Below are 16,796 nucleotides of genomic sequence, written 5' to 3'. Positions count from 1 at the left end.
CATGCAAAAGAGCTAACAATGAGACCATCTATAAGGTTACTTGAACCCACCCCAACCCAGATCATACTACACCATCTCAAAAAATGTGCACAAGAGGTATTGATCACTTTCACCAAACTGCTAAGTTACAGGAACATAAACAAACCAACACTGATTGCCAAGTAGTATGGTTACAAACACAGACTGAAAGGACATACACAACACACACATGCACTTCCATGCAGTTTCTGCCTACCAAATTCACTCACAAGGCATTGGTTGGCCTGGGCTACAGTAGAATGACACTTGCTCAAGGTGCCACACAACAGGACCGAACTTGAAACTACGTGACTGTAAAGCAAGCTACTTAACCACACAGCTATGCCTGCACCTTATGTAGAATTGCTGAGTTCACTGCTTACAATATGCAACAAAATATGAACTTGAATTCAACTGAGGACTTCATGGAGTGGTAATCTAGCAAAAAAAATGTAAATACCACTTTAATTCTGAGAGTCTCTTAAGGGTCAGTACTTAGCTCTGGTTTCAGGATGTGAAGTAGATGAGATAAACCTTCCCCTAAAGTAAAAGATCAGTCCATCATAGCTATCATTCCTTGGCAATATAGCATCTATTGCTGATAACTAGATGAACTGAAGTAATTGCAGAATAGTGCTGTGCATTAGACTTGAATTCAGAACCTGTTGTCTAAAGTGCCTCATCCATTATCTAGCCTGCCACTATCGTATCCAGTAGGTCGTTCTACTTCTCGTATAGACAAGAATTAAGGCAATTACATGTAATCAGTTCAGTGAAATTCCTTAAAAAAATACCAAATTATCTTTAAAGCTTTAGCATTCAGATTATCTTAGCAAATGTAATACTTACTTATTCACATTGTTTTGATTTAATCATACATTATCTCATAGATTCAAAATTTCTATGATGTGATTGTGTATTTATTTAGGCCGAATATGGCTAGTTTAAATGCTAAAGGATTAACAGAAACAGATGTTTCAAGTCTTATTGCTGAAGACAGCATGTCTACAGTTATATCACTGGCCAACAGCTGTGAGCTAAAACTGACCCAAGTACTCACATATTCAAGGTTGTCAACCTTTAGGTTGGTCCTAAGACTTTGACCTTTTAGTGTTTAGATTACTGTCAAATATTCACATTGTTTTCAATAAACCAAGCCTTATCTCTTAGATTTGAGATTTCAATGATGTGATTGTATATTCCTAGAATGACATTGTAGGGTAAGTGTAGGAAGCCAGATCTTGTCAGTTTGAACTTAAAACAGGTAGAATATTTGGGCTTGATATGGCCCATTTGAATTTTACTTAGCTACTTCTGCTCAACATTAGCTGCACCAAACTGTACACAAAAATTTACAGCATTTGCCTTTATTTTCTATTTATTTCATCATTGAATTATGGCCATGCTGGGGTATCACCTTGAAGGGTTTTACTCAAACAGATTGACCGATGTACTTAACTTTTAAATTCTGGTACTTATTCCATCAGTCTCTTCAGCTGAACTCCTACATTACATGTACATCGCCATAACTTGGCAGTTTGGCAAAAGAGACCAATAGAATAAGTACCAGGATTTTTTTCTTTTAAAAAAAGTATTGAGGTTGATTCATTCAATAAAAATTCTTCAACCTGGTGCCCCAGCATGGCCACATTCTAATGGTTGAAACCAGTAAAATATAAAAGATAAACTGACATTGGCTACCAAATAGGGGAGTGGGGATAAAACACGGATCCAAAAATACAAACACAACCTGTCTCATATATATACACACACATACATATAAATTTGAACTTCTACACAGTTTCCACTTACTAAATTCATTCACAAAGTGTTGGCTGGCCTGTGGCTATAATAGAAGACACCTGCCCAAGGTACTACACAGTGGAACTGAACCCCAAACCATGCAGTCGCAAAGCAAGCTTTATAACCACACAACCATGCTTGTGTCTTTCCTAATTTTACTTTAAAACTGGTTTAAGATAAAGTTTCGACTCATATTTTCAATACATTTCCAAAGAGAAATATGGGCGGAGAATAACTGGAGTCCAACTATAAAGTGTTATTAATATTATTAATAATATCATACTTTTCTCTCTTTGTTCTTTTTCTATATTAGTATGAATGGGCAAGTTTTATACATAGCTGAATGTAGACTCATATAACATCAGACATGACCAGCTGTAATGTTTATATCATGTGGGTTTTGTAATTCCAACACACAATGAATTGTATTCTTAAAGCCTGTACCCACACACACACATGATTCAGATGTGCTCTGATAAAAGATAGACCTTCTTAAGCAAAAACTGTTTTATGCATGTGTGTGTGTGTGTGTGTGTGTGTGTGTGTGTGTGTGTGTGTATATATATATATATATTAATGTTGGTTTTTATGATGAATTATGATGAAAACAAATTAACATTATTCTTTGGCAAAAAAAACTATTTTACACATACACACAAATATAAATGTTTTTATGTCGAGTTATAATAAAAACAATTAAGCATTTTTGTCAAGTACATATACTTTCACAAGTAGAGGGGTGGCAGTGACTCCGAAGTCACAGTCAACCCACTTCTTCTAAAAGTTTTAAAACTCTCTCTCTCTCTCTCATATATATATATATATATATATATATATATATATAAATTCAAATTTACAGAAACCAAAAGATGAAGACAAGTGCAGGAACAACAGGTATATTAGTTTAACACTTGAGAAGAATGGAAATGTCTTTACATTACGAGCCTATGCTCTTCAACAGAAAGGATTAAGAAAAAAAAAATGGAGAGAGAATGAAAAACAACGGAGAGAGAAAAAATTGTGCAGAGTTCAAAAGTCCAACATAATGAGGTGCAGGCATGGCTGTGTGGTATGAAATCTGCTTCCCAACCACATGGTTCCGGGTTCAGTCCCACTGTGTAGCACTTTGGGCAAGTGTCTCCTACTATAGCCATCGGTGAACCAAAACCTTGTGAGTGGATTTGGTAGACGGAAATTGAAAGAAGCCCATCATATATGTGTGTGTGTATCTTTGTGTTGTCCTCCACCCCCCACCGCTTAACATCTGGTGTTGGTGTGTTTATGTCCTTGTACTTTAGCCCTTCAGTCAAAGAGGCCAATAGAATAAACACCAAGCTTTAAAAAAATATATTAATTACTGGGGTTGATTCATTCAACTGAAAATTCTTCAAGGTGGCACCCCAGCATGGCCATAGTCTAATGATAAACAAATAAAGGATAAAAGACATAAAGCCACAATGTAATTCCACAATAAAATTTTGCCTTTATGTTATTTCTAGATTTCACCCAAAATTATATTTGTTTAGCTTTAAGTTTAAATTTCACTCGAGAGATGCCGGGGATAAAGATCTATCATTGATTTTGTATCCGGTTCTCCATTCATTCTTTCATCAAACAGGAACTTCCTCAAAAATTTTCTCTTATCTTTGTTAAGAATGCCACCCTCTAGTTAGGATATCATTTCTGAAACAGATTGTATTTCTTGTTATTTTTACACTATTTTAGGTCATTGTCATTCATTTTTCTTTCTGCTGCTGTAATGACTGAGTAGCGAGAGTATCAGGCTATGTACACAGAGGTCAGGATTCTAATCTGCTTTAAGTATTTTGTTTTGTTTTAGGGCACACGAGAAACCCTTACTTCACCCAGCTGTAAAGAATAGTTACCATATCAGGCATGGCTGTGTGGTTAAGAAGCTTTCTTTGCAACCATATGGTTTCAAGTTCAGTCCCACTACATAGCGCCTAGAGTGTTTTTTTTACTAAAGCCTTGAGCTGACCAGTGCCTCATGGTAGATGAAAGTGTGGAAGCCTGCTCTGTGTGTGTGTAAATCTTTGTGTGTTTGTCTCATCACTGTTTGACCACCAGTGTTGGTTCATTTGCACCCCCCAAACTTAGTGGTTTGGCAAAAGATACCAACAGATATAAATTAGGTTATTTTAATGCATATTACATTTTGCATTGAATTGGAAGATACAATTTTACTGACTGATTTCTGCTATCTTATAATTGCTTCTGGATCCAGATCAACATCTAGACACACACACACACACAAGCACACACACTGCGTATGTCCGACTTCAATATAAGGCTTCTACATCCTCCATGGACTATTTTACCTGGATACCACTAAAGCCATTATGAAACTTGGAAAAAAAAAGTACATTTAAAACTATATACACATTTCTGTGAAACCACACACACACAACATTTCAAAGACTAAGCTTTGTCTTCAGGCTATGAAATAATATTCAACCCTTATCAGCTGCTGACTTTTTTACAATGCACACAAAGACCTACACTAAAGTACTATCTGGGAACAGTACTACTGTTAAGCACACACACACATATATATCCAAAATAAGGCCACCCAACTGATTGATAAAAAACTCACCACGTATTACAAAACTCTAACCCACAGATACACGATTCTCTGCCGCTTCTATTACTACTGTGATGACTTTTGCTTCTCTAGATCAGCAAGCTGTTTGCCACCTTCAAGCAAACCTACTTGATCCATCTGCCTCTACTCCCACATATTCCATCTAGCCTAATACAACCAACACTGCCCTTTTGGCTGTATTCTTTCTCCCACAAACCAAACCCTCAGCAGTTTAACCCCATAAACAGTTAAGCTGAACATTAACCCATATCAACCTGCCGGTATGTAACCACTCACACAGGCTGAGTGACCCGTCTTCTTCCCACTAAACAATTTTAAAATGTGTATGCATACACTCATGTACACAAACAGATGTGAACAAACAAAGCATGCTTATAATTCTATATGCAAAGAACCCCTTCCAAACACACTTGTGGGAAACACAGAATATACTGCATATATATATCCTTAACGGTCAACCGTTCAGCCAGCTCCTTCAATACTACACCCCAACTCAGTTGAAGGGTCTTTGTCTTGTGAGTTACATGAATTCACAAAGAATCTTGCAAACCAGATCCGATATATATATATATATATAACCCATGCCAGCATGGAAAACAGGCACTAAATGATGATATATATATATGTGTGTGTGTGTGTGTGTGTGTGTGTGTGTGTGTGCATGTGTATATATATATATATATATATATATATATATATACAGAGGGAGAGAGTCTTACAGGTAAATGACAGAGTCACTGCCTCTATTGAAAAACAACTGCTGCACAACTACACCCTAACTGTCCATAATCACTATTAAAGAGCATCAAATGCAACCAACCATAACATTGAACAGTGTAAACACAAAACAGGCAGACAAAAGATAAAAGCACCAAGTATTATGAATGTGACATCTTCCAGGACACAGAAGACATTAAGGACACAGAAGACATTAAGAAAACAGTACGATACACAAATGCACTGTAAGCATTCAGAGAGACCCCATTTTTCCAACAAATACGTAATACCAATAAAAAAATAGATTAAGGCCACTATCTCAAATCACAAAATAATGTACTTGACATTATCACAGGCTGTACAAGACAACAACTGTAGTCAACCTACAAAATAGAAACCAAAATTAAAGACCAAGGTGGACAAGAACAATGGATGTTGCAGCAGCAAGTACAACTCCTAGCACATGCTGGGTTATCACTCCACCAATACTCAGAACATTACTATGACGCTCTCTTAAAACTATTGCTCAAAGTTCTCGACAAACACAAAAATAGCAACAACATTAAGAACCTCCTCAATAGCCTGACCAAACAGGGAAATTTCTTTATTGTCAATAAACTCGTTAGAAATAACAGCTACATCTTACCCAAACTATACAATATTTACTTTGAAAATAGGGAAGGACATACTACATAATATAGTTCTAGGTACTATACTTCTAAAATGAAGATGGTCCTGACTGGACTAACAATGATAGGTTTACTTGATTAAAACCAGCCTGGGGATCAACTTTATTAGTTCTAAATATTGATTCAGGACGTACAATCACTAGATGTAAGAGCAGAAAACTGCATGTCTTTCCCACTCTGGTGCTAGAATTAGGAGCCTAAAATCAAAACCAGGTGTCTTCGAAAAGGGACGGATCGATTAGATAATGTATACTGACATGATTCTATAAAAGAAGGTTATGTCTGAACTACCATTGAACATTGGTCAGCTCAATCAGGACTAAGAAACAACAATGGCTTCACATAAACAAGATAGATAGTGAAGAGAATACAACACATACCAACTGCCACACCATAGCCATAAAACACTGAGTATCCTTTGGAGTATGGCATGTGGTCCTCAATTAACTAGTAGCCGGGATCTGTGAATAGTAATCAGGATCTGCAAATAGTAGCCAGGATCTGCAAATAGTACCAAGGGTTTGCAAATAGTACCCAGGATTTGCAAATAGAACCCAGGATTTGCAAATAGAACCCAGGATTTGCACATAGTACCCAGAATTTGCACATAGTACCCAGAATTTGCACATAGTACCCAGAATTTGCACATAGTACCCAGGATCTGCAAATAATACCCAGGATCTGCAAATAATACCCAGTTATTTTACTGACTGCTTAAATTCCATATATCTTCTCAATTTGGGCAACTCAACAGTAGGTGCAGACACAACTGTGTGGCTCAGTCCAACTGCGTGACACCTCGGGAAAATATTTTCTACTTTCACCCTGGGCCAACCAATTCTTTGTGAAGGAATTTAGTAGATGTAAACTGTGTGGAAGCCCATCATATGTATGTGTGTGTCTTTGTGATTGTACCCCCACCACTGCTTGACATTTGGTGTTGGTTTGTTTATGTTCTCATAACCTAGCAGTTCAGTAAAAGACACCAGTCAAATGAGTACCAGATTTTAAAAAATGAGTACTGGGCTCAATTTGTTAGACTGAATACTTCATGGTGGTATCCCAGCATGGCCACAGTCCAAAAACTGAAACAAATAAAAAAAAAATAAAAGAATAGTAGTACCACCATTACTAACATCACCATGATGACCACCACCACCATCACTACAGATTTTTTTTTTACAGGTGGTGTGAAACAAGATTTCTGAAAAATCCAGGTGAAACTAGTTATTAACTTGGCATCCACTGCTGAACCTTGCACAGAAAAACAGAAGCCAGGTCTCACATCAAGTATCAGGCTGTGAAAGTGATACTAATTACACCAGACAGAGCAAGGCTGGCTAACGTGTGTGTGTGTGTGTGTGTGTGTGTGTGTGGAAACATATACCACATCTATGGGAGATTCTATGAGATAGCCAGTGATATCAGCAGGATAACTATTCAGACTAGTGAAGTCATCATGTCTGGGAATGTAAGTAGTTCTGTGACTAGTGGCTGCTACTGACAGTCTTTAGTTTCTACTCCATTGCCTGCTGGCATTAAATAGGGCAGCTGCTGCCCCGTTTCATACATACATCACTATGGCTACTGAGTTGGTTGGTACAACAATACACTGGTTGACTGGTTCATCTTCAGCTGCTAGCATTGTATTGTGAGGTATTATACAGGTTACATTAATATGGCCACTGCACTATTAGACACTGTACTGACATCCTATGAACAGCAGCAGCTGTTGTGTAGATATATACTCCTGACACCAACAGCTACTGCACAGATATACTCCCAACAACTGCAGCTACAGTACAGATATACTCCCCCAAAACAGTAGATTGTATACAATCACACTATTTTATATTTGATTTTAACTGAAATGAATCTGGTGTACAACTTTTACATGAGCAAAGCTAAAACTATGAAGAGAAAAAGTTTGTATCAGGATTTACACTAAATTAGGAGTGCAATTTAAGAATGATTAAATATGGTACTCCCAACGATAGTAGCGACTGCATAGACATACTCCTGACAACAGCAACTACTGTACATATACACTTCTATAGTACAGACATACTCCAGCCACAGCTACCGTACAGATATACTCCTAACGAGAGAAGCCACTGTAACTGATATAATTCAGAACAAAGGAATTCTACACTCTATACCAAAACAATTTCTACACATTTGCTGTTCTGGTGTGATATGACAGATACAAATATTACACTACTCACATAATGAGAAAGAAAGAATCACTATATAGATATCATATGAGATACATATAATATATTTTATAGACAACAACAATATATTGTGGAAAAATATATATGTACCACAGATATATAGAAATTAAAACACTTGACCAAATGATACTACTATCTACAATAATGTTCTATATCACAATATTGAACAGTGCACATTGCCATTTTACAGACAAATATGATTACACAGAAAAGATAAATTCAATAAAACATGTTATAACTATTATAACTTTATATAAAATACACAACATGTCTAATCTGCTTATAATAATCACAATTCTTTTTTTAATGAAAAGGCACATTAGATAGTGTGAGATGCAATGTTTTAGAAAGGGAAATTCATTGGTGGAATGGTTTTGATTATAAATCTGGTGTATTAGGGCTAACCAGGTATCAGACACAGGCAACTACTATAACATAATACAGGAACTAAGTAATCAAATAACAGAATAATCATAACACCAAGCCCTTACCTACCATTTAGCTAAAAATAACTCCAGCTCCCTTCTCTAACTGAAAATGTAATACTATTCTCACTGATGAACAGTCAGAAGGGGGCAGAAAATGTACCCAGTTTCTATATAAAGAATGAAAGAATGTCCCCTGCTCCCACTCCCTCAGTCTCTTCTAGATGGAAAAAAAATGCCATTTTATCTCCTGCCCTTGCACAATATCAGAAATTATATCAGAAATCAATGAAAGAATTATTTTAGCGAGTAGAAAATGGTTTTTGCATTACTTCTAAAAATAAAATGGTAAGAAGAAATTTAGAAAAGGTAAATTTCCTTGTTGCAGCTGATAGATGAGCTTTGCAAGTTTTGCTTTCTTTTTTTTTCTTTCATAATAATAAATAATGAAAGCAGGACAGTGTCCATAATCAATGCAGGCCTTTCCTAGATTGGTAAGATAGAAATTTAGTTTCAACATCTGAAGGATGATGTGTGCAGGAAGAACGTGGGTGGGGAGGAAATTCTAGAGGGTTGCAATTACAGGGAGTAAAAACTGGGTGAAGTGTGACACAGTAGGGGTTTGGGAAATGGAGACCTGGTTGTGTAGAGAAGATACTGTAAACAACAGCTAAAGTTTCTATCAAATCATTCTCTGCAGTGTTGAAATTACATATTCTATGTTCTAATTTTTAGGACAATAATAAACACATACAAAGTAGCTTCTAAAAGACAGTTCTAACCTGCAAAACACAAGCAAAGAAAATTAACTAATGGAGAAAATTCTATGTAACCTTCCATCTATAGAAACTAATTTTTCCAGACAAACTCTCTAGTATTGTGTGTGTGCATGTGATGTATTCAAAGCTGGGACTTCAATATTATCACTAGACTGGGTTTTCTCCATTCCTGTCACATTCTTCATTTTGACTTCATGGGGTTATTTTCATTTCTAATTGTATTAAGGCTGGACACCTACCTTGCTATGCTGAACAAGGTGGCACTCAAGTGACTGGTGATTTATAAAACAGTTGTTGGCACTCCGTCGCTTACGACGTCGAGGGTTCCAGTTGATCCGATCGACAGAACAGCCTGCTCATGAAATTAACGTGCAAGTGGCTGAGCACTCCACAGACACGTGTACCCTTAACGTAGTTCTCGGGGATATTCAGCGTGACACAGTGTGACCCTTTGAATTACAGGCACAAGAGAAACAGGAAGTAAGAGTGAGAGAAAGTTGTGGGGAAAGAGTACAGCAGGGTTCGCCACCATCCCCTGCCGGAGCCTCGTGGAGCTTTTAGGTGTTTCCGTTCAATAAACACTCACAACATCTGGTCTGGGAATCGAAACCGCGATCCTATGACCGCGAGCCCGCTGCCCTAACCACTGGGCCATTGCGCCTCAACTTATAAAACAGTACATTTAAAATAATAGACACAATTCATACATTACATTTCAGAAGATACATGATTTAATCAATAATTCTACCAGCTACCAATGGGTCTGGTTGGTTGCTCTTTTCTATTTTATGTTAAGTGCTTATAATGTCTAATATCCCATCAATACACATTAACTTACACAACTCATGCAAATATATATAAGCTATATGCACAAACACTTTGTCACCTTCTTTTCAGCCTGCTCAAATAATATCACAATATTCCAATGGTGGGAATCAATTCCAAACACTAGAGGCACAAAGTATGTCTATCCTTACATCGATTTCATAGAGTGAAGTTTGACTAGAATTCTTCTCTAAGCTAATAACTTAGTAATGTGTTCTGTAAATCTTCAAAATGATTTTCTTATATAACTTAACCACAAGAAGAGGATAGGTGCTTATAATCTCTCCAAGGCTATCAAGATTGATGTGACTAATGCCTAACCAGACCTTCTGCTGATCAATGTTTGTAAAAATCCATAGATAGGGAAGAAACATGATCCAAATGCTTGTAATATTTTCTCTGAAAGGCACTTAAATACTAGACAGTGAAGCAGAATATCAGAAGTACTACCCGTTTCTATAATTGCCAAAACAATCCCATCTCTCGCATGCTTTAAGATGCCAGACACTGGTGCTCATACATCAGTCAGCAGGTCAAGACCTACAGACAAATAAATACATGCATTACACAAGTAATAAATTTAGAGAAGAAAATTTGGTTGATCATATAGCTGATTTTTAAGTTTAACCCAGCCCATCCCAGTGGTTGAGGTCAAAAATTCAGCAGAAGTCATGGAATGGACAAGATAAAATATCTCAAATGTCATGGAATCTGAACTGTTAATCATTTCCTCGATACAGATGCAGTTGCCAAGTAAAAGATAACAGCCTGTATTAAATATTGGTACATGGGGGTAAATGTAACCTAACATTGAAGGAAGGTTATGTGGTCAGATCTCAAAGACCTGTAGCAAACAAGCAGTAATTCTAGATGCAAAGAAGATTGGATGATGATGATGATGATGCCATTCACTAAATAGTCTAACACAAATCAAACAAACTCATTAATCATATTATCAGCTGGCAATAGTTTTGTGTTTATACATATATATCATTTTCATGTCTACTTTCCGTGCTTGCATGGGTCAAATGGAGTTTGAGGCAGATTTTCCACAGCTAGATGCTTTTCCTGTAGCCAACATTTCCCTGTTTCCAAGCAAGGTAATGTTTCCCCATGGCCAGACATATTCTCAAAGAATATCAAAAATGAATGATACTGTTTGTATGACAATGGCATTCATTTACAACTATTACATGGTGTCAAGACAAGGAGACAGCAAAATGTATACACTCACTCCCCCCCACACACACAAACAGGCTTCTCTCAGTTTCCCTCAACTAAATCCACTTACAAGGCTTCAGCGAGACTGAATCCAGAACCATGTAGTTAGGAAGCAAACTTCTTACCATGTAGCTTATCTTTTACTTGCCTCAGTCATTTGACGGTAGCCATGTTGGGGTACTGCCTTGAATTTTTAGTCAAATGCATCAACTCTAGTACTTCTTTTCTTTTTAAGCCTGGTACTTAGTCTACCAGTCTCTTTTGCCCAACCTCTAAGTTACAAGGATGCAAACACACCAACACTGGTAGTCAAGCGACGATGGGGGAACAAACAGACAGAAACAGACACACACATATATATATATATATATATATATATATATAACAGGTTTCTTTCAGTTTCTGTCTACCAAATCCACTCACAAGACTTTAGTTGGCCAGAGGCCACAGTAAGGCACTTGCCCAAGGTGCCACGCAGTAGAACTGAACCTATAACCATGTAAGCTTCTTACCACACAGCCATGCCTGCGCCTCCACACAGCTATATAATTAGTTTTATAAAGTAGAACTCCAAGAAGTTTGTTTACAGAAGATGTGAGTCTATGTCCCAAGAGCAGCCTTCTTTTTCCTATCCCAAAAGCCTTTTAACCCACTATGTACATGCTGTTATTTATGGCTTTTTCTACTTTTGAGATCCACTGTTAAAATTGAATTATTCTATGTCTCTTGGAGTTTCTAAATTCTAATGACAGCTGGATGGATGGCTAGACAGACAGATAGGCAGGCAAAGATGGCAGACATAGAAACAAATAGGCATACAGAGAGAGAGACAGACAGACAGACAGATGTGTGAGAGAGAAAGATGAAAAAACAAAAGCTAGTTCCACTTGTTTAAATCAAACAAGTTTAGCAGGAAAATAGCATTAACAGTAGCATTTTGACTTCTGCAGAAGACTCCAAACTGATGAAGGAGTATTTTTACATGTGTATCTGATTTACGATGTCTCCTACCTGAGTGAGGCTCCAATGAGTCATAGCATGCTAACGGCTCAACAGAATGGTATAATGTATATTGTAGAAACAACAGTAAACGAAGAAGATGCCAGAAATATGTTTTGGAAATCTTTGATGAAACTGGAGAAGAGTTATGATGATGATGATGAGGAGGAGGAGGAATGATGACGACAACATGATTATCATCATCATAATCCATCGTATTCATTTTCTTTGCTAAGCTGGAAAGGTTTACACTTGTAATTCCTTCCCACCTGTCTTTCTCAGCGCACACTCGCACAGATGCTACACCCACAATTACTTCAAACACCATTATACTTCGCTCACTTTAAATACTATCAATTGTTGATCATCACCAGAAACCAAAGCAAGCCTATGTTGCATGAGCTGCAAGAAATAGCAACCAAATCCATCTCAAATCTTACACTCTACCCACTTGAAGAAAAAAAAGTAGGGGTTAAGCAACAATAACAACAAGTAAGATACAAAGCTATTTTCTTTTATATGAATAACAATGTACAGGAATTAGTATATATTAACATTAATTTAAATTATATTATCGCTGGTGATTATTTCATAAATGCCTGAGAACGATAGGGAGATATATTCTAGTAGGATATTCAAAATTAAAATGAAGAAGTACTGAATTTTAAATTCTAAAAGAATCAAGGTCAATGATTGCTAGGTAAAATGCTTCACAGCATTTCACCCCTCTTCAGGCTCTGAGTTCAAATTCCACCAAGATTGACTGTCTTTCATGGCATTGTTATTATTATTATTAATAGCTGGTAGAATCATTAGCATACCAGGCAAAATGCTTAATGGCATTTTGTCTGTCCTTACATTCTGAATTCAAATGCCGAGGTTAACATTGCCTTTCTTCCTTTCAGAGTCAACAAAATTAAGTACCAGCTGAGTATTGGGGCTGGTGCAATCAACTTACCCACTCCCACTGAAATTGTTGGCCTTGTACCAAAACTTGGAACCATTATTATTATTGTTTTTTTTGTTATTATTATTATTATTAATGATGATGATGGCAACTTACATTGGCACAATGCCACAAATTTTAGGGAAAATGTGTAGCTAATTATGTTGCCCTCTTCCCAACTCCAGTACTTAACCGTACTTATTTTATCAGCCCAGGAAAGATGAAAGGCACAGCTAACCCAGACAGAATTTGAACTCTGAAGACAAAGTGCTGTTACTAACTAAATACCATGAAAAAACTTGTCTGATGTGCTAGGAATTCTACTAAGTATAATAATAATAATAATAATAATAATAATAATAATAATAATAGTAATTGCAGCATAAGCAAGAAACCAAATATTGTAAGTCAAAGAGATAGAAAGCTATGATGTTAAAGCCTTTGTCAAGAGCATTAGGCTCTAGGGAGAGAACAAAAACAGTTTTAATAGTAGAATACAAACCCTCGATCCCAGAACTAGGTTTTATGTGTATTCCTCATAAATATCTAAAATGCTTTTTTCTTTTATGTTGAACTGTGTAACAACTGACTTTTTGTTCATGTTTTCAATCATGGACCACCTAATGTGAGAGGTTTTACTTTACAGTTAACACTGCTCAGTTGACCCTCCTTCACAATAGCTTTTTCTTTTTTTTTGGTGAAACCTTCTGCAACATCAGTTTAACGATAAAGAATGGAAGACGCTGGAGTTTGCTTTAGTTCTCATGGAGTTAACTAGTTGAAACATGCACCTATTCTTGAGTGGGACATCAGTCAGTCACAGCATGGAAATCCCATTCTTTCTCTTAAGTTCTGGTACTTGTGGCACCTAATTACAATTTGGAACTGTCATTCAGGAGCTCACTTTGCACAACCATGTAGATTCAGGTTCAAACCCACTGTGTTGCACCTTGGGATAGTGTCTTCTACTACAGGCCTGGGCTGACTAATACCTTAGAAGTGGATTTGGTAGAAGGGAACTATGTGCAAGCCTGTTATGTGTGTGTGTGTGTGTGTTTTTTGTGTTTATCCCCCCTCACATATACTGCTTGACAACTGATGTTGGTTTGCTTACATCTCCACAGCTTAGCAATTTGGCAAAAGGGATTGATAGAATGGGTACCAGACTTGAAAATAGGTATCGGGTTTGATTTGTTCGATTAAATTCTTCATGGTAATGCTCTGTCATGGCAGTAGTCCAATGACTGAAACAAGTAAGAAAAAATAAAAGGGACTGTGGCCAAGGTTTAAGTTTATTTGATCAAAGTGATGAAACACAAATCAGATCTTTTTTGCCATTCGATAACCATCTTGATGACTTCCTAATCAACAGTAGCAGCATTCTCAGTTTTCAGTTGAATCTAAAATGCTTCATTCTGTTGGTCTTTGTTCTTGCTACATTGTCCTGGCCAGGACACACAGAAACATTCTGAAAAACTGGGAAACATCTAACTCCATTTTGTATCGTTTCTACAAGCCTCAGCACTTTCTCTAAGAATGATTATATTTCAGGTCTTTGAGTTTTAAAGTATGATCTATCAGATTTCTGTCAGAACAAAGACCAGATCAGTGACCTGCAAAATGGACTAAATAAAATAATTATCATTACTACTTAAAAAATATCTTCCCATAAGCCAACAAAAGAATTTCTATATGTAATGAGTCAATTTGCTAGAAATAGTAGCCAAATATCCTTCAAATCACACCTTAGCATTTACAAAAGAAAAGACAGATAATGCAGTCCTAGACACTGTGTCTGCGAAAAGAATGGGATGATCAAAACTGGAATAGCTTTGATTTATAGGTCTACTTCAATAGGGATGACATGAGGCAAAAAAAAAAAACAATGACCATGACAAATGTATCGTTTTTTTTTTGTTTTTTTTTTCTTTTTTAAACTAACCATTTCATTTAGATTGTTCACAGATGTTACTATTCTCTATTTGGTGTCAATCCAAGCCCAGCACAAGACCATTCATAACATAATCCACCCTGACAATGGAGCATATTCTTTAGACACTGATTGGCTTTGATACTGAACATTTTTGTCCTATACCACAATGGCAAACAAAGAAATAAAGAAGTGCTGAAATTCTATGAAAAACAGGGAAAAAATAATTAAGAAAGATTTTAGAGACAAATCTCTGAGGAAACCTGTCTTTTGATAGGATCTATTTAAATGATAACCTGCTGTGGACATATTTGTTTTGGAAACAGTTGAAATAAAAGTGCTCTTTTTATATCTATGTGTGTCTATAAAGACTTCAACAATATTCTTTGTAGTTACCTTTTAAAAGAGATAATCCAAAGTACTCAGTCTCTCTTAATCCAAGCTGAATGACAACTGCATTGAAAACCTCATGGAATTTAGCTTTGACCTGAAACAACAAAATAATAGTTACAGCTGCTAGCAAACCAGTTTTAAAAAGGCAGTTATATATTTTTTTAAAATAAAATACAATTATTAATGTAGCCCCACTGTCCACACACCTACCTGAGCACACAAGCAAACAAGAAAGATCTGTAGAGTAAAGATGATGTATATGGGCAAATATATATATAATATGAAACTCAGTGATATAAAGTTAATATGATGGGTCATGAGTTCAAAACTTTACTACAGTCATTGTGTAGCCTTAAGAAAAGAATATAAATGCATACCTAAGTCTACCTGTTAAAATTAGATTCCACTCATATTTCAAAATTAAGAGATTACAGAAGCCAATGTCAAATTTAGCAAAGGGAAAATAACACAGCTTCACATATAAAACACACACACACATTTGAGTGTTGTTAAACTGGATTCACTCCGTCATATTTAAAGGTTTCATGAAACTAATTATATTCATTGGGAAGTCTGAAATAATACTCAACACACGTTTAACACAATGCGGATGGAGTACTGTATTTTTGAATGAAAACACAAATACCACACACACACACACTAAAATATTCAGTCCCTTCCCATGTGGTGAATTGTAGTGAAAAATATAAAAAGGAAAATGCACTGAAATTTTATGTTGGACAAAATATTTTTATGAACTAAAATATTTACATAGCTGACCGGTTTCGCTTGTACTAATCATGACTAAGAAGTTAGAGATAACGTTACAATTATGATATCATAAAAGGTTTTCCCTTCCATGTAAGCAAGAGGAAGGCTGAGAACATGGGACTGAACTAGACTTTCCTTTACTTTATCTGTTACGTATACTTCAAAATTCGGTAACACATAATCCCACAATATATAATAAAATTCCTAGATGCACCTCATATGTGCAGCATGAATAATCAAGCCAAACACTTATGTTATTTCCTTCCTCAAACTGCATGTACGCTCTTACACATTGATTGGTATGTGTTGTCCAAACCACTATCCGGCAGCGTCCAATTCTCTAACGGTTTTTCTCAAATGAATCAAGTCATAACCTTATCCATCTATTGTTTTCATAATCGATCATAATGTCTTACGTTTAAG

At 36.3% G+C, this 16,796-nt stretch overlaps 1 protein-coding gene across 2 annotated transcripts in view; it reads right to left on the bottom strand.

The window, feature by feature from the left end:
* LOC106875366 (uncharacterized) overlaps window positions 1–16,796 on the bottom strand; it is a 119,606-nt gene that overhangs the window by 20,684 nt on the left and 82,126 nt on the right. For both annotated transcript variants that reach the window (XM_089351497.1, XM_089351498.1), the window contains exon 3: window positions 15,606–15,696. In XM_089351497.1, the coding sequence (XP_089207623.1) occupies window positions 15,606–15,696 (91 nt within the window). The remainder of the gene's footprint in view (window positions 1–15,605; window positions 15,697–16,796) is intronic.

This window comes from Octopus bimaculoides, chromosome 4 (assembly GCF_046866305.1).
Source record: "Octopus bimaculoides isolate indiv1 chromosome 4, ASM4686630v1, whole genome shotgun sequence".
Classification (NCBI taxonomy): domain Eukaryota; kingdom Metazoa; phylum Mollusca; class Cephalopoda; order Octopoda; family Octopodidae; genus Octopus; species Octopus bimaculoides.
This window is presented reverse-complemented; position numbering and strand designations above follow the sequence as displayed.